This window comes from Helicoverpa zea, chromosome 9 (assembly GCF_022581195.2).
Source record: "Helicoverpa zea isolate HzStark_Cry1AcR chromosome 9, ilHelZeax1.1, whole genome shotgun sequence".
NCBI classification, from domain to species: Eukaryota; Metazoa; Arthropoda; class Insecta; order Lepidoptera; family Noctuidae; genus Helicoverpa; species Helicoverpa zea.
The window spans coordinates 10,243,983-10,268,396 of NC_061460.1; the positions used below are offsets into that span (position 1 = coordinate 10,243,983).

At 37.8% G+C, this 24,414-nt stretch overlaps 1 protein-coding gene across 2 annotated transcripts; it reads right to left on the reverse strand.

The window, feature by feature from the left end:
* Positions 1-493: 493 nt before the first annotated feature.
* On the reverse strand, positions 494-23,248 carry LOC124633197 (suppressor of cytokine signaling 2-like). 2 transcript variants are annotated; one of them, XM_047168351.1, is made up of 4 exons: positions 22,774-23,248; positions 4,072-4,367; positions 3,074-3,219; positions 494-2,329 (listed from the first exon to the last, which is right to left on the reverse strand). In XM_047168351.1, the coding sequence occupies exons 1-4, from the start codon at positions 22,790-22,792 to the stop codon at positions 2,002-2,004; spliced, it is 789 nt and encodes a 262-aa protein (XP_047024307.1). In that variant the 5' UTR covers positions 22,793-23,248; the 3' UTR covers positions 494-2,001. The 2 variants fall into 2 exon arrangements, with proteins under 2 accessions (XP_047024307.1, XP_047024306.1); XM_047168350.1 differs by lacking the exon at positions 22,774-23,248 and adding an exon at positions 5,746-6,382.
* Between the last annotated feature and the right edge of the window lie 1,166 nt (positions 23,249-24,414).

Genomic DNA, 24,414 nt, shown 5'->3' on the forward strand with positions numbered 1-24,414 from the left:
TATAGATAGATGTATTGGTTTAGGGTCAATCCCCACTGAAAGAGCAGCGGCCGGCAGCGGCCGGCAGCGGCCGTAAATGCAAGTGATCGAGCGCGGCGCGGCGGGGCCCAGCGCGGCGCCGCGCGGCCCGCTCAATCACTTGCATTTACGGCCGCTGCCGGCCGCTGCTCTTTCAGAGGGGATTGACCCTTAGGGTCCCCACTGAAAGAGCAGCGGCCGGCAGCGGCCGTAAATGCAAGTGATTGAGCGCGAGCGCGGCGGGCCGTGCGGCGCCGCGCTGGGTCGCGCCGCGCCGCGCTCTTACGGCCGCTGCTCTTTCAGTGGGGATTGACCCTTATTGTCGTTGCTCCAGTGTTTCTGCACATGCATATTTTCCGAAAAAAAAAAAATCATCATAAGTTTCATTCAGTTTCAGGCATCTCTTGTAGTCATTGGTATATTGGTCTGGACGCCTATTGTAGGAGCAGGGTTGTTTTATAAATAAAATTCGAAGTTATAGGCAGAATGTATATTTTTTGTATATAAATTATTTGCAGTTCTTTCAATACATTAGTCTACAAACATTTAAACACAAGTATTCTCTATTATGTCACACTTATTTAATTGGTGCTTTCCCCTTACAAAATGGTACAAAAATAACTCCGCAAGTAGACAATTGGTTATATTTAACACGAAGACAACGGACAAGTAATTATAAGTTATTTAAAATAATTTTGAGGCTCATTACTTTCGATTATTTTAATAATGCGTATTTTCTTCTAATAAAACATATTCGTAGTGTGAAGCCTAAGTTTACTCTAATTGAGATTATTCAAGGTACATACATGATCTATCCTATATTAGTGAACATCACTAGCCGAACTTCCCACCGCACGCTAAACGCTTCAATGCGTCAAACTCAGTAATCTACACTTCTGTAAGAGATATCGTATTTCTTCTAGGTATTAATTATCTGCACATTACTAAGTTTCACGCAATCAAGCCACATATATGATACATCAAACCATTACATGGTTTACAACCTGGCGATAATATATTCATATTTTCTCATTACTTATTAAATAGGGAAATAAATAGAAAAACAAAACAAGAATTATGTACATGTTCAGCCTCAAAAATACTTCCATTTGAATCAAATATGACAAAGTAAATTCTCAATATGGTTTTTTAATGTTTTGATGGCACTTCGTTTTAAAACTAGGCTCTATGTGTGGTGCAGAGACCGCGGCGTGTAGTGATACGTGGTAAACCAACCATGGATAGGAACAAGAAAGAACTAACATAACGTAAGGTTCACGAGTAATCCTAACTTAACCGAGAATAAATAAATAAAAATATAGCTCTATTTTACAATGTGATGACTTCTTAAGACCATGGACAAGATTAGGCATTAGTGAACAATTTTCTACAATAATAATATCAGCAGGTCGACTCGCAGTCGACGCGTGCGCATTGCAGGCGAGTTCTTTGTGTCATATGATGGAGCTAGTACGTACATTCAACAGAAAAGTATACAGGCAATTATTACACAAACAGTATTTGAAGTTCAAGGAATCAGTCTTGCGTTATTTTCTCAAAACATCTTTATATACAGACACAGAATTGGCTTAATAAAAAATAATCTGCGTAAACATTTCACTAAATACCATAGTTGAGTCCCATATTCAATACTTACAAATAATACAGTTAACATTATTAATTTAACTATTTATAAATTATTTTGTTAGTCGGTATTTAAAGGATCCGGCCCTTTCTAGCAACCTGTACTAGACAATGCATATTAATTTGTACAAATAAGATTATAATATTATGATAATGCAAACACGAAGTCCACCTTAGGAAACTAGCAGCTCAGTCGACCCGTCCGCCACCCAATCATAGGAATCAAACTACAATCAGTTGGAGCAATGATCGTTCACAATCATTCCCATAATAACTAATATCTTCACTAGGCATCGCTCAGATTGGACTAAATAAATAACTACGAAATAATTCCGAGCGTTAGATTGAGTAGGGATATTCTCCGAGATAGTCTATTAGAGTGGAAGGTAGAGGAAGGAGCCTGTGCTTGGGGGCGCACCAGAGCTTGGGCGTGAGGGGGTTGGAGTCCAGCGCCTTGTGCACTGCGAGGCGGGCCGCGTGCAGCAGCGACGGCGGGCTCTTGCGGAGTGGCGCCTTCAGCATGACGGGCGAGTGCGGGCAGCCCTCGCGGTCCACCCACACCGTGCCCGCCGCGCCGCGCTCGCCCACCCGCGCGTAGTGCTGCACCAGCTCCACCACGCAGCGGAACCGCGGCATGTACCGCGCCAGGTGCCGGTCGCAGTCTAACCTGCAACAATAGAGATAACACATTAGCAACTGCTCAATTTCTACTTAAATACAATTTGTATAAACAATATCGATTAATCGCAAAATTAGAATAAAGATCAAGACCTCGTAGTTACCTTGTACGAAAAACCAAGACGGAAAAAGTGAACATTAAATTCTAATCGTCATGGTGACCAGAGCGAATTGAATTGACAAAAAACTTCCGATAAAAAACATTACAATAAAATTAAGGAAAACCGCGAGGCTCTGATTCAACAGTACACAGTAGCACTAGTGGGATCGCAACCGAATTACTGTGAACACCTGACGTAACGTCTTTACACGTAATTATGACGTAACAGTACTGTAGTTAGGCAGAATCATGGAATTCTTGAGCTCTCAACAACTCAATAAATATTTCACAAGACATTATTCATTTACGCTGAACTATAACCGGTCAATAATGACGCGTTTCGATGATTAATAGTTCATGAAATATTGTTGTTTATACTAATAGCGGCTTTTATACAACTTTCCAATTGCCAGAATTCATTAGTTGCGCGTTAAGTACCTAGTTGATGTATTCTGGGAATGTGGACTAAAACTTTGTTATTTTTAGTTATTTTCCGACCTTTTATGATCAGTTCAATTTGTAGAGGTTACCGTGACTTCAATAGCAATTACGTGGGTTGCAAGGTGAGTTTTCCTGTACCTGGCTTTATATGTACATATATCTTATACGAATTTAATTGATTGGTTGCCTTACCTAAAGAAGCCTTGTTCGTAATGTAGCCTCACTGAGGTGGGGCCTCTCTCAGTCTGTACTGACAATGAGAATATAAAGTTCCTATCGCCGGAGTCCCGGATAACGAAAGCACCAACGCTCGCGTCTTTGAGAACCGTCCGGGCACCCTGAAAAGACGAAAATGATTATCTATACTAATATTATAAAGCTGAAGAGTTTGTTTGTTTGAACGCGCTAATCTCAGGAACTACTGATCCGATTTGAAAATTTCTTTCAGTGTTAGATAGCCCATTTATCGAGGAAGGCTATAGGCTACTTTTTTATCCCGGTACGGGAAGTAGTTCCCACGGGATGCGGGTGAAACCGCTGGCAGAAGCTAGTTTAAAATATGCTACTTTTTGTACATAGACAATGTACAAAAAGTCTCATTGTATAAAAACTATGTACGAGTGTGCTTTTGTAAAGCAAATGGATAAACTCCCACTTATAATTAACTGCTACGTCAAATACAGCAAACATTTTACATTGATTATAATTAAAAGTCAGTGAACTCCAACCTTTTGTGCTATTTCATATCGTTAATACTGAGAAATATAACAATGAACCATTTGATTAATGCAAAGCCAAGATGACTTCATAAAACTATCAATTTATTTCTAGGAGTAAAAAATAAATGTCTGAAATAGCTATGCTAATTTGTTATTGGGTACATTGTATTAAGTCCGGCTGCCAATCAACTGGCGATTATAGAATACCGTAAATGTCTGAGCCATTATCAATCATACATTATTTATGAGGAAAACTGAAATAATAATGTGAACCAAAGAACTTAACTGTTTGCGATTTGAAATCAGCTATTATTAATCTGACCACAAAGAGGACGAGGAGAAAGTATTAGTAAATAATGAATTTAGGTTATTTGAGCACATTCTCACACATTGCAATAGAAATGAAATAATAAATTATAGTTAGCAAAAACGATAAGAGATGGCGCTAGCATACAGAAAAAAAATACACACCAGCCAGTCCAAACTGCCGTAGTACCAGCCTGATAGCCTTAACGCTCTCAGGGTGTCCGCCAGCCTCCTCAGCTCATCGTTGTACGGTGAGGGTATAAGAGGTGACAGCGGTGTTGTGATGGGGGAGTGAGGCAAGTACGTCGGCTGGACCGTGAAGGGAGGTGGTGTGTGAGGAGACGCGTGGCACTTTCCCGCAGTCGGGGCTAGTGACACGCGCAACTCGTGCCTGCAGTTTGGGCAGCATGCTACACCCGTCGACCAGCTACTCAGCGGCACCGCCACTTCCACACAGGCATCTGGAAAGATTGAGAAGTCATTTTAGAATACTCATTATCAGCATATTCCATAAGCTACAATGGGAAGGGTTTATCCACATTTCCAAAGTCTTAAATGAGATTGAATGGAATGTGAATTCGAAGGAAAAAGTCCCAAACTTCTTAGGAGTTTGTAGAGATATTTTTCAGCATAGAAGGCTAGAAAATTATAAAACAATTCTATATTTGGTGTCTCCTTCAGACATTTCCATTTACTAAGCAACAGTAGACATCGTTATCACATAAAGTAATGTTTAGTGCTATTTTATGTACCCGTAAAGACATACATTCATAAAAGTTGAATGATCACAAAACTGATTAGGTTAAGCTTAATGAAACTGATAACTGTGACACAGTTAAACATGTACACAGTATTAATTTCTACAGAACTCCACTAAAATGATAATATGACAATTCATAAAATGATATTGATGTATTTGATAAAAATCAAGTGTTTCCTCTAAGTGTGGTTTTTTATCACTGCTTCACAGAAGTGGTATCTACATAATAATTGGCAATAACTTGATATTAAGAAAGGCCACTTGGGTCAAGAATGGTCATTGATCATGCTGATACTTAATTGTGCAAAGATATTAAAACCTTTTTCTAGCAATTTAGTCTATTACTGGCACCATGTTGGCCTTAATTAATTCTTTCTAACGGCCAGTTTCTTCATCAAAAGTTAAAGTTAAAGTTATGGCTAAAGTAATGTCTAAAGTAAAAGTAACGGTTAAATTAAATTTTTCTATGAATTTTGCTGTCAGTTTAGCCTTGAAAAAAACGAATTTAACCGTTACTTTTACTTTAGACATTACTTTAACTTAAGAAACTGGCCGTAAGTAGTTATAGATACTTTTGGATATAGAAACATTTAGTTATCCTGTAATATGTAATTCACTCATAATATTGACAATGTATCTATGGATTTTTCCTATGAATCTCTCTGTTATTATCTCTGGCCACACAGACATATTTGCTTCTTATCACACTATTTTTAGATACAGTACGCTGATAAAGAGGCTGTGTGTGAATTGTGCTAATCAAACACTGTCAGAATCACTTGGGATTCAAAATTAATATATTCGTATCATAAAATTAGTTTTAGCTTTCAAGAAAAATATTACAAGTTTTTTGTACAGATGTTATTTCACTGACTCAATGAAAACCTGTTTTCGTTTAGAATTTTGGTAAAATCTTTGTGTTTTGGGGTTTGATCTGAATTCGTTAAAGCTTTATATTCCATGGTATTTAAACGCATCCCCTCGCATCCCTAACAAAATAACTTTTAGATCTGTAAACACTGCTAGTGTATCACCATGGCAATAATATACCGCTAAAACCAAACAAGTCGACAACTTACTTTGAGGAGATAACCTCGCTGCTAATGTCATGTTTAAAGGACAAGTTGTTGTCTCTCGCCTTTCAATAATGCACATTTGTTCAAACAGACGCGTGTAGCGTGTTCCTTCCACCTGACGAGCGGAGGCCACGATTCACTCAAATTTACACATAAGGAACACTAACTGTGTCCGCATTCACAATGTGAGCACAATATAAAACTTTTAATCACTTCCTTGTTGAATGAATCCCAATGATAAACTTTTATCTGTTTACAATAAACAAATCCATGGAAGATTTAAATTATTCCAAACGTCACTGTCACAATTTATTGCCATCCACAAGAAACAGTCAAAACACTTTAAAAATAGAGTAGTCACTATGGGTTCACGATGGCAGTGAATTTAATAAAAATATTTTATGTTGAAAACAACTGTTACTCCGAAACGCTAAAAGCGGACTGATGAATGGATGAGGTAAAGTGCGGGGCGCGACCGTCACGTTCTTCGACACAACTCGACTGATATATTGTTTTACCGACTGACTGAACCGACGCGACGCGACGCCAGCGCTACTCTGCCTGCGAGTAGTGCAGACGACGATAGTAACAAATGGAGGGGATTCGTGGACGAGCGAGGCTGAGTAAAGCAACAGAGAGTGATACGAAACTCGAACGTTCACTGCCTTCTGAGAATTCATTCACCCACCAACAATAATAATTACTAGTTATCTAGCTATTTGCTATATACATTGAGTTATATTCAGTTGTATGTGGCCTGGCGATTCTACGTAAAACTATTTCTCTTTAAAGATAATTAAAGTATGAAGTTAAGACTTACGAACAATAGAATTTATAATGAGAGGTAATAATAATTTAAGTACCTACTCAAGTCATAACAAAGCAGGCAAAAATAGTCTACTAACTGCCTAAAACTTTTAGAAAGCTATCAATTTTTGTACAATTAATTAAATAGTATTACTAACGCCCAAACATGTTAACAGTAAAATAACCAAACTAACAAAAAAAACTAAATTATATAGTAACACATGACCTCATTATCGGAACGAATTACCATACTAAAGCAATATGTGCTGTGCACATCTCTAGTAACCTATTAAAGGAGATGGCCAAAAAAAAACCCAGAGTCGACAGGAACTTCATATGTATGATTGGATTCAGTATAATTTGTGGATTTTAAAAAGTATTTCAAAACATCTAAAAACCATGGGGTTCTCTTTTTATAACGTTTTTTCGATCAAGATTTTAGTTCACAAAAAAGTTTACTTTTACTGTTTGATGTTCGTTAGAAGTTGAATGCAGACTCGTGATTGGACCGTTTTACATTGCTAAGTCATTTGTTATATTTGACAATGTCACATGGCGCGATTTTCAAAGACAATTTCTCCAAAAACATTTCATAGCCAGTTGTGAAGGTTGCATGTAACTGCGAAACCTCTCCAAGTAGGTAAGGTCGGTGCTTAATCGTATCTGGAGTGGTTAAATACAAGACCTTTTAATCACCAGGCCAACTCTGAAACTATGGGGTTGTTACTAGTGGCTTGTATAATGTTAGTTTACTTTGCTTTTTTATGTCCCTTGATGTTAATAATCTTTAAAATCAACATATATTCAACATAACCTATTTTTGCGATAATATGAAATAGCTCCTATACCCCATGGATTTCAGTCTGGATTTTTTGGCACCATCAAAGGTCTATCATAAAGAACCTATTGGTAACCATTTCATTGCTGTCGATTCTGGGTTTTTTTTCTATGAAAATTTGGCCATCTCCTTTTCGCAAAAAACGGCTTTTTCAAAGAGTGACATTTGTTCTGTATTCCGTGATATGATTTTGTTTTTTTTTCTATTTTAATCTCAAGTCATCAATATAGTGATTGAATTTTGAATAAAGAACATTGAAATGTAAGTTCTGTTATGTTTTCTTTTGTTTGTGAACTAATGTTCCTACATAAATCATTGATCAATGTAGCACATGGTCATTGAATATTTCTCATAAGTAAAACATCTGACATGCATGAATGATGCCTAGTGGGCAAAGAACCAACCTCTCGAGTATGAGGGCGCGGGTTCGATTCCAGGTCAGGCAAGTACCAATGCAACTTTTCTAAGTTTGTATGTACTTTCTAAGTATATCTTAGACACCAATGACTGTGTTTCGGATGGCACGTTAAACTGTAGGTCCCGGCTGTCATAGAACATCCTTGGCAGTCGTTACGGGTAGTCAGAAGCCAGTAAGTCTGACACCAGTCTAACCAAGGGGTATTGGGTTGCCCGGGTAACTGGGTTGAGGAGGTGAGGCAGGGCAGTCGCTCCTTGTAAAGCACTAGTACTCAGCTACATCCGGTTAGACTGGAAGCCGACCCCAACATAGTTTGGGAAAAAGGCTCAGAGGATGATGATGCATGATAACTTTTGTAACGTCTTGAAAGCATTCGTTGCATCAACATGCCTGGGTAACTCAACAAAATGATTTCGATAGATTAGTGTTTTATTTACGTAAAACCTTGGTGTGTTAATCACACATCAAATTCTCATTTATTATCTTGACGTCAATTTAACGTCCAATTTTTAAAGCAGCTACGTGATTTCAATAATAACGAATACCGCCCGCCGATTTATGCCTACCTACTACATAACTACGAAGCGTAGGCAATACCCAGTTCTATGAAATCTAAAGGTATGCGAGTGAACTATTCCCGAAATCGAATCACATTCGTCGGAATATGTGGGTAGTTAACCGACCCACCTAATGATGTAGCAAAAACACATTTTTAAAATGTTTTCAAGAGCTGTAGTTGTTATTCTAGTGTAGCGCATACACAATCAGGTTTATTTTAGCGATTTGCAGAATTGAATCGTTTACGTGATACTTTTCATTGTAAACTTTCGAATGCCGGTGTATTTTGGGCGTAACAGCCAAATATTTCCGTGGCCTCATGCGGAGAAACTTAATAACAACGCGATTTGACGTAGTTATTGTTTTGTGTTTGGCTAGTTTCCATTACCGAATCCTATCGCCTATAGTTATGTGACGGCTGGTCACTATGGAAAGTCTTTTGTGTCCTGCTGGCTGGCTTTGCCTTTTACAACGCGTCACGACTCACGATCTTTGTTTCTGCGAATGCTACCCATATATTGCGATATATAGCGTTAAGTTTATGTATTAGAAATGTAAATTCTAGTCCTGGTGGCTTGTGCCCGGCAGTAGGACAATAAAAAGACTGATGAGGATGATGAATCTAGACTCCTACTTAGAATTTGTATTAAAATGTTCTATGGATCTCGGGAAAGTATGAACCTCTCCCGTTTTCAAATGGATTTTTTTTTGAAAGACGATAACATTTCAAATCCACGCTTATTTAAGAAACAATGGTTGTTAAATCAAAGCCAAGTTCACGGTCCTTTTGCGTCTTTAGACGAATTTCTCCTAAGTTGGCGCATTTCTGAACAATGTTTTCTCAGTCTACCTGAGGGACAATGTAAACCTTTGAATCCTCATTTCAATGACAAATGTTCAAAACAGCTTCCGTTTCGATAAAAATGATTAGATAAACTGAACAGTCATCAGTCGCCTAAGTCTAGCTATAGTCTTACGTTTCGTTCAACGTAACAATGATTCATTCGGTACCTAACATAGTCCGCTCTTATTAGGAAGATAATTTTCAATGTTTGAATGACTAAGTACCTTTGTATAAATATTGAATTGAATTATGTAGGCTACATGTTTATTTATGTATTCCTAAGTTTACCAAGAACGTTCTTCCGATAATCCCAATGGGTTAGTACAGAATTTGAAATTCCCATTACGTGAAACTGTAACACCAAGTTCAGTTCAAGTTAACTCAAGCCTGGTATTATAATGATCTTCCTAGATTCGGGGGATCGCCTCCAGGAAGTAATATTATATCCCTGCCTTCAAAAAAGCCGAAGATTTCTCATTAATTTCCGAATCCGGGCTTATATTACTACTGAGAGTAGGTACAGTCAACTTCAGGTCAGTGGTAACAGTTTTATAGAAAAATCGTACTTATTACTATTGAGTTAAGGTGCATGACAGTTACCACTGATGTGCAGTCTACCGTACTTACATAAGATTATTGATTTTTATTATACTAAATAAATATATTTTTATCTTCTATAGAAATTTCGCATATTGCTGAACGAAGACCCATCAATCTTTGTCATAATAATAATACATTATGAGAAAGCCACTTTCACATTAGCTCGGTTAGAAATTGAATAAGAGCTCGCTGTAATCGCAGCAACGACAAAATTTGATTCAAAATAATATTGTTCAATGTGCCCCTATATGTGCTCTTTCCACATATGTATAGGGGTACATTCAACAATACATATTCGTTACAATTATCCTCTTCAAATTTCGACAGAGGGTGTAATAAAAAGCGTTTCGAGTATAAAGGAGCAGCATGGTCGTGCGCAGGTGTTCGATTCGCGCCCGAGCGTGCCATAGAGAGCGAGTTCCTCGTAGTGCGATTATATTCGGCGTTCTCGGAATCCCTTACCTGCGACTGCGCAGCTTTCACAACCATCTGCCGGCTGTCATTGGCGCAAACGCTCACTCGTAGCGCAGCTGTCGCCATTGAATAAGCATAAGCTCCCCAATTTATAAAGATGATTTATTTTATACATTTTGGTGCAATTAAACGGCTTTAGGTTGTTCCCGTGGGATTAACGACTTTATGCAGCGGATCCGGCTGGTCGCGATTAGTTATTACGTGCGCCTACTTGACATTATTGTCTATATGCATTTTCAAGCGACTAAATGATGTCTCATAAATCCCTCATAGAATGAGCTTAAATACGAATATCAAGATGTCTAACAAACAAGTCCATCATCCATAAAGTTTTCTCATAGAGCGACTAAGCTGATAGATACTCACACGAACGAAAACTCGATGCCGAACCAAGTATTTATTTAGGGAGGTCATGCCGTTTCGCAGAAGTTCGCTGGCACACTCCGATTTCAATTTCACAGAGAATACCGTTGTTCTCGGTACTTCTTTATTAGACGCGAAGAGTTAGGCTGAATAAACATATTCGCAGAATTTATATCGATAATGCTTTATCACTCGTGTGCGGTACCGGTTAACTTTGCGGTGGTACTCGGTGAAGATAACGGGTTATTGCTAAATGAAGTAGACATCCAGATGGGTATGAATTTGATTAAGTTATTACTTCCGTCTCACAGTTACGGTAGAAAGTTCGGTTGGTTGTCATTCTCAGAATTGTGCCCATTGAGTTCGGTCACATGGTCCTGGAAATATAGGTCTGTTCCACAATCAGCATTGCAAATCACGAGTCCCGAGAAATTCAAAATCACATTTGGGAACCTTCTTTGAATGTTATATACAAACAATATTTCTGGTATATCGGGTGACAAAAGCGGCTTAAATTATTAGGTACCTACTACAAAATAGTGTCAATTGAATATCTGATATGAAATACTTTTGAACAAAATAAAAAAAATAGGTAGTGGATATTCAATACTGTGCTGATTTGGAACACATATTTGACATACTTTTCCGGGCAAAAATATTAGACTACCGAGTGCCGAGCAAAAATACCTCATGTAATTGAATAAAGAAATAATTGAAATTACACGGCCATACCGTATGAACAGATGTGTTTAAAAAACAGTTTCTGACCGTTTGTCGGTCGGCACGTTGATTACCAAGAGCTAATTACTCAGTAGTGTGTTGTAAAGTATTTAAAAGTATGTTCTGCGTCACTGTCCACTCACGCTGATAACTTGAACAATTTTCTATTAAATAAGTCACCTACTTATCGAGTGACAATTACTAAAAGCATCGACAATACTGTATACAGCAATATAAATGTAAATGTTAGTTACGAGAGAAAATTTAAAATAAAACGCGGCGCTTCTGCCCACGCAGTACGCTTAATTTTATGGTTGTATAGCCATGTAATTGTTATATTTCTAGGAACTGACACTTCACGCTCTGTGTGTGGCTTCTAGTGATATTGGAGCCGATATATTCAGAGCCCACTCAGCCGAGGCTCATCACGAAAAAATAAAAGGAAAAAAGAAATAAGTACGTGGATTTTTTTTGGATACGTAGCTGAATAACAGTTTTTAACGCCCCGCGTGTTCTGAAAAAGGTCGGTCAAAAGCATGAATGGCCGTGCCATTATTAAAAGTATGAAAAATATTTTTTGTTTAATTGGAAAGAGCAATAAAGTTATTGATTTATCGCAATATGTTTCTGCGTTTCTATCAATTCGCGAAATTCACGCTTTGTAAATGCAAACAATAGCTGGGCATTAGTGTTGTATTGAACGTGTCGCTATTGTTTGGGTTCATATGGGTTCGCGCCATAATAAGTTGTTCTAGGAAAAACAAGCCGTAAACATCACTAGTTATTGTATTAACGCCGTAAATAAACAAACAGACGAAGGATTCCGTGGAAATATTATAATGTAGGCACTTAATTATGTAATATTTCAACGAGCAAGCCATTAACTGCATTTGTTTGTAATGCAGGAATATTCATTCCTCATTGATCATGTAGACACGGTAAATCGAAATATTCATTTATCATTAGTGGTACAATATAGAGCATAATATTATCATCATCAGCCTTTTTATACACAGAGCCTATTTTTAAACAGAAGGAATGAGCGCTAATCATCACGCTTGCTCAGAGTGGGTTGGCAAGAATAACATGCGGTTATAAATGAGTAATTCCAATGCGATTTTTTGATACATGTGCGTGTTTAACTGTTAAACCATACAGTTATGTTTGCAATTAACTAGAACTAACAGTACAGGCGTTATGCATATGCATTTATTTATATTTAAAAGTGAATATATTGATTACTTTTACGACGCAGAGCTATACTTTATAATATGGAATGCAGTAGGTAAATCTTCTAAAGCAAAAATATACAAATAGAGTTATTGATATTGTATGCTTCAAATCCTCAAGTAATGAAGAATGTATGATTATATCTAGGTATCGCCAAAAATGTTGGCAGCATCTAGTTTTGCCGATATTATACCTAAAGCATATTTCTTTGAGTTAAATATTTACATGTCGTTTCAAAGAATTCTCAATTTTACGTAACGAGCGAAACCGACTGGTATTAACTTTTCTTCTCAGAACTCGATCGTAATGAAAACCTTAGTGGAAAAGTACTTATTTCGTCGAAAACTTGTAAAATTTTCATTGGAATTTATAAGAAAGTTTTAGAAGTCATTATGAATGTTTTTTTCTTTTCATGGCCTCCCAGAAATGTTTTGTCTTTCTTTCATTTGCACTACGCCCACATTCGAATAGCTCCTTATAGACTCACTTATTTCTAGTAATTCAAAGCATAAAGGCCGTTCCGTACTTTGGTACCCAGTTCTTGCAACCTTTCTTTACTTTGTATTGTTACTAAGAGGATTTCTTGCAATTCTCAGTTGTGTGACGGTGCCTTTCTAAGAAGCGCTGTTTGCAGTATCTATGTACATATGCAGGCAATGTAGGTGTGTAGTACGTATGTATAAAGTAATATCATAATTTTCTTTATCTGTTGTTACGTTGAAACACTATGATTAATGTTATAAGCGTAACTTAGATGATTCATTTGTACGATGCCCCCTAATTGCGTTTAGTCTGAATAGCTTGATTTAACCATAATTTTAAGTTACTAATCTTCATTCAAATAAAGCATCATAATATTTATAAGTTATACATCATATAGTACAATCAATTGTTGAGGTATCTATAGACGTGTGTTATGATGACATACGTCAGTTTTATTATGTTAGTCGATGGTAACGCGTTGCGCAGTAATCCTTATTTCCCGTGTGACCCTATAGATCCTCTAGAATATTAAGAAGCCCACGTTCATTTGGAAAGAATAAAACGGACTGTGGATACAAATTTAATTAATAGTTAAATGATATTTGTTGTATATCGGCTTCTATTCGTGTCTGGCATAATAATATATCAATTCAGAATGTAAGCTATGTGCCAAATTGAATTGTAAGCCCACCGGTTTGCGTAGCTAACATCCAAACTTCCACGTAATATTAAAGTTAGAGGTTTTAATACTGATATGTACGCTATAGCTAATAAAGATTTAGTTATTCCTAATTGCATTGAAACATAAACGCAACTTGTAAGCTATTATTATGTATACATGCAAATGTACCGAGATATTGTACCTAAGTTTCTTGAGAATATGCTAAAGTTTCAGCTAGTCAGAAATGCTTTGTAAGACACTATGGGTACTAACAACACTTCTAAGTATTGAGGTTTAGACATTCGAAACAAAGGGGGTGATAATTGTTCAGTTTAAGTATTACTAAATAACATTTTCTTAGTACTGCCTACACATAAAACTCGAGTAGAATGGAATAAAATAGTGGTGTAAATAATACCGGTAAAATATCAAGTCAAATTACTTAAAACGAATTCAACAGACGAAAAAACAACAAAATAATGAATACCCACTTTGATCTCCCACTTAACAAAAGTTCTGTAATTGAAAAAGGAAATCAAAGACTTAATTTGATTGTCAGGTTCAAAATATGGCTTCTGAGAAAATTAGATTTTCCGTTCAACGAAATGGCATCGACAATAACTGAAATTCTGTTCAATGTTGATTCTCTTCTCTGAGAATTGTTGTTTTAATAGGATTTCAAAATAATATTATTTCTTACTAGCTGGCAGCATTATGTCTGGATACTGAAAGCATACTCTTTATTTTCTTATATCATAGAAACCTCCTCGATGAACAGGACAAAAGTGCTTCATTTTTATATAGATGATTTCGTGAAAATGATCCTAAGAGTTCTATGGAGTTTCTAAAGGAAATTTCAAATCGTTTTCGACACAGTCAGTAAAGGGACATAGCAACAGTTTCTTGACGCATTCTTGATAGACAATAGCGAGCATAGTTTCATCATCATTCATCATAATTTTCAACGGCTCATCAGTCACATTCCCGGCCTCTTCTTACTACGTATTTGATTCAACGAGCTATGACGTATTCGAAACAAACACAATTACGAATGTGTCGGTATGTAGGTATTATGTTCTGTCAACATAAACTTCATTAATAGGCACACGTGTCGTACGCAGACGACAAAAATCCTGATTGGTCAGTGAAGGAAATTACGTAGCGCTATCAGACTGACACAATTAATTTAATTAAACTATACAGTGTACATGTCATGAATGAAGTCGTGATAAAGAGGTTACTAGTACTTGCAATATTATTTTCAATTGCAGATTGTAAGGAAAATCATTTTGTATTAAATGGTTTCTGCTGCCTGGGTATTTCTAAAGATAGCGAGCAAAACGTTGCGCGGTATTCGATTCTGGAATATTGCTGCAATCCGGAAATAGCCGGTTCGTAATAAACGACAATGAATAGATGTATACCGCCCGACACACTTTTACTTTAGCCTCATAACTTACTAGTGGATAATTTATGAGTTCATTTACCGTATTATGTGTATGATCATGCTACAGAGGAAGAAACATGATTAATTACAAATGATAATAAAACTGTTCCAAGTTCTGTTTTACAGTAAATATAGAGATAAGTTAATAATAGACGCTGCGTCAGGCTTCTCGAGTTGTTTTGTAAATAAAAGATAGAATAAATATAGCAGAGGAAGCATGATAAATTCATTGTGCATCAAGAGGCGAAGTTGGAATGTGTAAAAATATAATATTGTCACAGCGCGATGAAGTGACAAAGACTGGTGTGAAACTGTAACTTCCTGTCGACGTCGCATCGGAGGCGCTAATTGTGTTCGCAGCTCGTTCTCTTTTTAAATTCCTTAATTTTGCCAACAATCACATTCATATCGCTGGGAGATTTACATCATCATCGCAATCTCTCTATACAACACTTGTAGTGTGTTATTTAAAATCCACAACGAAATCGTTGGCATTTCGGGTAACAATACTAGGAACGGGTGTGTCATGACGTTAAAATTATCGTCAGTTCTCTAGAAATAACCTAGCCCTCGTCCATACACAGGTAAAGCTGAGTCATCGCGGGGGTAAGGTTGGCGCGCGAGTGGTCTTCATTTTATTTATACTTCGACCTTGTAATATAAAGTATAAATACTTTCTCAGAACACGATGGACTCATGCAGAGGCATGTTTATATGTAATTATTATAATTTCAACAGACTGAAAACTGTGACGCGACGCGACAAGAACTGCTGACAAGATACTATAAATAAACGAATCTGCATTTTATGAGTATTTTGTTTGCAAATTAAGTGTGATATGAATAGCGCCAGTAATTAAGCTCTCCAACTAAAAGCCACGTAGTAAAGTGGACACACAAAGTATTATGTATGAAACTGACAATTAAAAATGGCCGATAAACTCGCACAGCAGTTGCAGGTATTTTGTTTTATAGTTTAATGGATGACACTCTCCAGAATGAAATGCTTTATTTATCAAGGAGGGTTTTCATTCGTATTTCCTAACGAATTTGCCCACTTAGATAATGAGCCAATACCCGTGTTCGTGCTGGCCTCTCCATTGAAGTAAGCGCTTCAAGTAGAACTTCAAGATGCAATTATCGAAAAACAACTTCTTAGTATAAAGACTTGAGAGGTATGTTTATTTCCATCTCCATTAGTGCATTCTTCTTGAGAAGTATTAAAATGTTTTGAAATTGACTTAATCGTGTGTCTGTACTGTACCTTTCTGCCTATATTACTTTTTCTTTTCTTCAGGATTATCATTCTTCATTCGATTATCTTCTCATTTCGTAAACCAGGTTTTAAGATAACTTCAAACTCCAGCAAAATTATTTTGAAAATACCGAGACGTGAACTTGTTGCAGATAAATATAGAGTTCTTTCGTGCGACACATTTCAAGTTTCAAACAACGTTCATAAACCTTATCTTCAGTAACAGAATAACTTGAAGATCTTGTTCGAGGCTCTGGTGCCTAGGTAAGACGCTTACAAACATTATTTACTGCTAATTGACTCTGTAAAATGACCGCTTCTAGTTTATATTTCAATAGCTGTAACGGTAACTAGTACTGTTATGTCTGTTATTTATTACCCTCATATTTCTCTATTCATCTATTATTATTAAAATTAGACCTGCCTGGTTTTTACGACGTCAGGATGGGAGGTATTCAACATAAAAATTTGCTATAGAATATGCAGGTGTCCCAAGTAATTTGAATTTGAAAACCGCTGTGACTAAAGTGGATGAAAGGAGACCACCTTTGCCATCAATGTACCAATAAATGTTTAATTCATTTCTATAACGAGACAATTAAGCATAACAGAATTTAATCAATCCACTTGTTCTCCTTAATTGACAAGTGTTTTCGATATTGTGTGCGTATCTCTTTAATTTGTCTTAGATTAGAAACAATATGTTGATAACAATATTCTACTGTTTATTTCTCCTTATCTTCACCTTGTTCATGAGTAGTTTTTAAGTAACTAAGCGGAGGAATGTGAATTTACCTTGTTTTATGACCATTTCAAAACAACACTTTTCCAATTTCATGCTGAATAATTTCTGTTTCCAAAACATACAAAGCTCGAACTTTTGGCACAAAGAATTGCTAGGTCGGAAATATGGGATTTTGCTCGCTGTTTGCAGTGTTCCGGCGATTTTCCATTATTCAGGCGAATTTTACGGTTACGAGACTGTTACGGTTAGACCCATTACACGGAATGTACTTCATGAAGTATTTTAGTAATTGAGATTTTATTCCATGAATGCCCGAGGCTCGTGTATTCGAATTATTTATAAATATTAAATAATAGTTTACCAGCAGCTCGTTATATCAACTGTGTTCACTCACAAAGTTCTCAGAAACTTCAGGCTTCTATAAATAACCCTCAAACAGTATACATATTTTTGGTAACAGCTGATATTGAAAACGTACGGTTTGAAGTGCGCTCTGACGAGAGACATATGGACGCTCATCTTTCACATTTTACTGAGATAAACAAAACTGGCTATAAAGATCGACGTGTGAAAGGAAATGTGGGACGTCAGCCCAAAGTATTCAAAATGTGTATGAAAAAGGTAAGTATGCGTGATTTACGAATGTAGTTTCCTTTTTCGACCCATGCCTAAATTAAGAATTTAAAATGTCGAATTCTACGTATGTACAATAAGGCAATTTTTTGTGCTTCTGGCCTTTGACATTGAAGCAAGAGAGCGGCGCGGCGCCAACGAGCGCACGGCCGGCAGCTGATCTCCATCGGCACTTACGGCTCCGTCGACCAACACTCGAGGAATTCCTTAATGACCCTATGAAGAAAGTCTGCTCACGACTCGAGATAAACTCAAAACGTGCATCAAGATTTTTTTCCGTGGCTTTTAGTGCTTGTAAGCCCCGATGGTTATACATATTGACCTCAATCGCGCAATTGATTGCGTGCTATAAAGCTCTAATGCATCACTGACGCTCGCCCGACATCACATAAAAGACTTTGGCAATAACCATTCGGATTCAATGTAAGAGTTTAGCTGAGCAACCTTCGCGTGTTCCGAGAACTTCGCCGACCGGTCGGTTCGACGTTGCGCCGCGGTTCCCGGAACGTCGACCCGTGGTAGTTTCGATTTTTAAAATAGATGCGTTCCGTTATACGTGATCCTATATACGAGCTCCGATTTATGGGCAGTCAATTAGACGTTGTGTAATCTGTAAATGAGAGTATCTATTTTTATCCCGAGACCAGACCCGTTTCCGAGTGAAAGGGATTTCCTACGGTGAACTTGTAAAACAGGTTTAGGAGTTACAAACTTTCCTCCTTCGACGTTTCATTTCATTTGAACTGTATGTTGATTTTTTGGCTTGATATTCTTGATGAGCCAAACATAATCAATGTAGATAAAAGTTATACATATTCGCAACGATGCATGTACAACGATAAACTATAATAAGCAGTAGTAGCCGCAGAGGTGACCTAATCGTTTGCCTTCACCTTATTTACAGAAGTTTATCGACATATCAGTTGCTACCAGGCCAAAGCTAAGCCAATTAGTAAATCTGCTTTATACAGATATAAAAATAAACTCTTTCACTAATGCAAAAAGGAGTTGCTTGGTTTTTCAATATTCAATTCACCTCATTTTAAAAAGCGTCCACAAGGACGAACGAATTCATCTCAAAGGCGCAACGGCAAATTAAACCGCTCGCCATCGTGGATTCGACATAGCACTTTAAATATTCACAATATAGAGGCTGATATTGTGTGGCCGAGGTACAGATCAAAGCAGTATTTCAATCAGTTCGTTAGACGAAACTGTCGAGCGGGTTCGCAGTAGTCCGCCATTGAAATTTAAACTAGCCGCTGTTCTGGGAAAGGGATGCAAGCGACTATATATTTTTCCTTCGTTTTGCTTTAGTCAGTTCGTCCTAGCCCAACAAAACATGCGATGCCCACAGTGCGAAGCGAATTGGATATGGATTTAACGTTCTTGAATCGTGGTGGTCCAAAAATATTTTTGTTTGTTTATTATTATCCACTACTCTGAGCTGTTGGTTAGTGACATAGTTACGAATATTGTATTGAAGTGATATTGCCATTTCGTATTTCTGGAACGGTTGTCGATTACAGTACTTACATCAGATTCTCTTTAGCCGACTTCTCAACAGTATTTCTTAATAGTGGATACTTAATTTTTATTCAGTCTTGATAGTCATGTATGCATTATGAATAAATATATTTCTTGGAAGCGCATCAATAACTTTGAAGTTTCCTAAGAGGCTGAGGTCAGAGGCGAACACTGCATTAAATTTAATAGCCGTGCATAATGCTGTGTATGGCATTGTCGGTCCTTCGGCGAACAACAACCCGTATACAATTTTCAAAATGAGACAATGCAAAAAATAAATAAAAAATGAAGTCATAATGCTGGCGATTTCTCATAACAACCCTTGGGTCGGAGGCTTCCAAGGATTAATTACGAGTTCCGAGTAGGGCCGCCACCGGGCCATTCGATTCTCGGTAAACTCGAATCGAAAAAGGAGCAAAAACGGACGCGGCGCGTTCTGAGAACACGCATACCTGCGCCCGCGCAGCCATCCCACCTTGTTCCGTCCGCCCGCCGATTCGAGAGAACTCACATTTTCCTAGTAGTTACTGTCCCAAGTAAAACAACATTTTCTCTTTTTCATATCATGTAAACTGTAGCTAGCTACTCCTAATACACGTAAGCGGGAAACGACTGTTTATATATTTGTTTAAAAACACTTGCTTATATAATAAGACAAATAGCGAGCTAGTGAAGGCGCTGACGTGGGCCGTTACCTCTTTGTACTCAGTAAGCAATAGTATCGGTTTGGATGCATAACTTTTTATTTTTATACCTAGCTTTAAATTGCATATTATTATGTAAATACGATGCGATTTCCAAGCATTGATGAAGCTAGAATTACGATCGTACTTATCATATTTCAGAAATCAGATTTAAGTACGGCATTTAATATTGATAAGTTCTGGGAAACTAACAATGTACGAGTTCGACGGCTGGTTCAAGAAAATGCATTCGTAGCGTATCCACGGAAGTAATGTTTAATACGAATACTAAAGTAGTTAGTTGCTAAGTGAAATCTCTCTAGAAGGTTATATTTTGGTTTTCGTTTAAGGACCTTTTATTTAATTATGTTAATATCAATCCGTTTAGGAAGAAACCGAAATAGGGAATCTGAATAAAACTATATTTGAGAGAAATAGTGAGAGTATAAAGATGTACCTATCAAATTTTTAATTGTTTAAGATGGCTGAAGAGGTAATTTAGGTTGTTCAATATTCAGTAAATTGGTATTCATCACGACTATAGCGCATATGTTGCACTGCTTCCTATAGATGGTGATATTAGGTCATAGTAAAACATTCGAGTTTTGTCTTTTGGTCTACTATCGGGAGATTTTCTTTTTTCTTTAGTTTTCACTCGTCTCATCACTAATGTAGTCTCAATATATTTAGTTTAGTTAGAAAGATGAGAGGTTCCTATTTTGTAGATTTGATAATCATCATCAATGGTCTATTGAGGTGATTAGTCTTCACTATTGTACCCACTGAACTTTTGATATCCATTACTTTGTTCTTCAGTATTTCATCTAGAAGTCTCAATCTTGTTATTTTCCCGAAATAGCAGACTGCCGTCAAACTCTGGGCTACAGAGGACTTGGAAGTGCACCCTAAGTTTGTCTGTAGATAATTTAGATGCCAGGCTCTCTGTACAGCGTGGGTCTGTGGGCGGTGAGTTCGGGTGGCTCATCGCTCATGTCTGTTTTTAGACAACAGACCCGTGTCGGCGGCGCGCGTTGTTCCACGCGCTCCTCAAAGAGATGTCAGCAACCCCAGCGGGGCCCAGCAGGGCCAAGGCCTGCCGGGGCTGCGGGTTGTTCGAAAGAGGTACCGCGGCCCTAGCACATAAGAAGGCCTACGACGGAACACGACGGCTTTTAGTCAGTAAGAGTCTGACACTCCCTCACCGCTGCTAACCCACAGCGGGAGGGGTCATTTGATGATTTTTTACGTCGTTAAAAAAAAAAAAGGCTCTCTGTACAATTGAAACGATACCAAGGTCTACGTCGAAAACAGCCGTAATCAATAATTATTTCTATCCATGTCTATCAATGCCAATTGAAGTGTTTCTACAAGGTTTCTACGAATTATATCATCGTCATAGTACATTAACCGGTAACAATAGACTCGGCTCCTTTTAGCTTTAGAATGGCAACAAAAAATACATTGTCTCCCTTTGAGGATAAACAAAGGCCACGACGATTCCCTGTAAACGATTTAACAGCGTGATGTTCCCGGTAAAACGTGGACAATGGGATTGTTAACAATAACATTGATTTGAACTAAGTGCTGTCAACAGTCTTGCGACTCACGAGGCCGCTAACAAGTGGGTGAATGGTGAAGTAGTTGCTACGTGCGTCAGGATATAGGCTAACGTAGAAAGTGTTTGGCCTAATTCAACTGTTAACTACTGCTAATCTTATCATTCATGTTGGTTTCCTAATGGGATTCTTAGAAGTCAATTTGGCTGTAGTTACGAAAAAACATTCCTTCTAAGAATTAATTTGACTCTATGTTAATGCTGATTGATAGTAATTTGGTGCTGTCAGATTAAGTCGTAAAATGGTATTGCAAAAACAAAATAGAAAAATATCATTTAGTTTAAATATCCGGATAGTACCAACGTTGTTATTGTCTATGCAAAATCTGTAATTTTCTCGATCAATTTACGAGTTGATCGTTCAATATTCTAAGGAAACGTTACATCGTAGCATGCTAGCACGATAATTGTTTTCAAATGAAGTGATTCGCCGCCAAGCGAGGTGTCATTAACACAGTCAGCACGCTTGTGCATAAACATCATTTTATTTATATCATTTCCTACTGCATAACGTTACGTGGGTATTACATCGCTGCAATTAAGATAGACTGAATTCCTAACCTAGTTACGGACACGAACACAAATTATGTGGGTATTTTAGTTTTTGACCTAACAAAGGAATACCAACAGATATAGATGTTGAATTAGAAATATTTATTTTAGTACTACTCGTTTCATTAACCAGTTCATTGGAATTACTTAAAACAAGCATCCCTTAAGATGCAACCGAGTCCCATAGGACTCTTTTAAAAACCTCTCATAGGACAATACTTCCTTAGTTAAGAGATTGTTGTATGTTGATGACATAATTATTGCAAAAAAATATTAATGACAAAAGTTCTTAATAACCGCACATTTGTTTTTAAATGTTAAAGGATTACGTCATTCATTAATATAATCTACGCTTTATCATTTAGAACGCATTGACCCCGAAGTCTATGTGATAATGATAACAGCTGGCGCCTTTTGATATTTTCGTGTGGTCTGTGATTCTGTACATGTGTTTCGCAAGTCAGAAACAAGTTTACTTTCTCAGTGACGTGTGCTACATGAGGAATACAGGACGAACTAAATGAAAACATGCTTGAATTATCTGCCAGATGAACAGTTTCAAACTTTTCAGTTTCTCACCTGGTAGTTTGACCACCATTGGAGGTGTGCGTGGTCGGTTGGGATCCAATGTAAACGCCTTAGATAACAACAAACACGGAAACACAAAGGCCCACTTATAATTACTTATATTTCCTCAAATCCACTTTACGGCCGTTTCGTTTCTCGGTAAAACTCTTTATAAGCAGTTTCGTAGAAACCGACTGCACTGGAGAAATTAATTTGCAGAAATCGACGTCGCCGACGGCAATCCGTCCGCGTGCCTCAACAGAAACGCTTTCTAAGTACGCGCACATTCAATTTCACTCAACGGTCGGTGTTTATCACAGATAACGATATCGCGGCGGGAGGTGAAAGTTCGGCGAGGTGGGTCGCCTCGGCGTGACAATCCTCTTTCGTGTACAAAAGCGTACTGAGCGAGCGAGCGGCGGAGCCGGCACGCGGCGCGCACCGAAGGGCGAAGCGAGTGAGGTAAACACGCGTGGCGGTGGTGCGCGCGGCTCCGGGGGGGACCGGCGGCATGTGAATGTGCGACCGAGACCGAGCCCGCTCGTCGCGTTCGCCGCGCGCTCTGAACATACTTGCCGACGAGCCGCCGCTTCCCAGAACTACCAACCTTGGCACTTCCACGAAATAACTCAAGGCATTGTCACTAATTTATAAAACTTATGGTCTTCCGTCCAAGGCTTGCGAGCACGGCACCGGCTGGGTCCGCTCCATAAGCTCGTGACTAACGTTAGCTCATGCACCTTACGTTGACCCCGATGACCGGGGCACGACAGTAAATTAGGTAACTTGTGGTATCTATCTATCCATCAATCAAAGTGCGAGCGCGGCCCCTGCCTCCAACAGACTGGTGGTAATAAACGTTGGAAAGTTCATTCACTTCTTGTTCTATTTTTTGTCGTTCAACACACCCATACTCCTACTACGGTACAGAAACAGGTAGATTTTGAATGAATTGAAGTGTTATCAACCTCTTTGGGAACTGTTACTACAGGTTAATAAAACGACTATAAAATGAATGGAGAATTAAAGGACAACTTTCACACAACAGGCTCATGTCCTGAAAGGTGTCACTCGACTAGTAGATAAAGTGAAAGTGTTTGATTGGAAACAATAAAAGTCGGTAGTAAAGCTGTTGCACCTTTCGTTTTATCAAACTTGGTATCAGGTAAACTTTAAATTTCATTCTTATCTAACTTTGAATTATGCATTATTCGGCTAAGTACTTTAAAGCATTTTTAAAACTAACTTTACTAGAACTCGAATTTTGTCACAAAACGAGGGACTAAACTCCTCAATATTTAGCTATAGAAATTGGCGTTACTGGCGATAACATATAACTATAATTACATAAATTACATTATTGTAAGCTGTATCATTTGACTGTTAGTCGACACTATAATTATAACGTAATTAACCGTAACAGCAGGCTTTTAACCGTAACAGCAGGCTTTACTATTAAAGCACCCGAACGGTCCATTCATAGCTCAAACGCTTACCACAGGTTTCTGTCCTATACAATAAATGGGTTTACAACAGAAATTCTACTCCTGGAATTATTCACTACTCTAGTGGTATTGGAATTGTATTGATTAGACCTAGTCTCAGAAAAGTCCCGAATTACGGAACAACCTCTTAAAATAAGAGCCAACCATA

Excerpts from the sequence above, each read along its gene's own strand:
- LOC124633197 (XM_047168350.1), bottom strand. The coding sequence starts at position 5,821 with ATGTGCATTATTGAAAGGCGAGAGACAACAACTTGTCCTTTAAACATG. Across the intron at positions 4,368-5,745 it reads AGCGAGGTTATCTCCTCAAA|ATGCCTGTGTGGAAGTGGCG; the intron begins GTAAGTTGTCGA and ends CAATCTTTCCAG. Across the intron at positions 3,220-4,071 it reads ACGGCAGTTTGGACTGGCTG|GGTGCCCGGACGGTTCTCAA; the intron begins GTGTGTATTTTT and ends TCGTCTTTTCAG.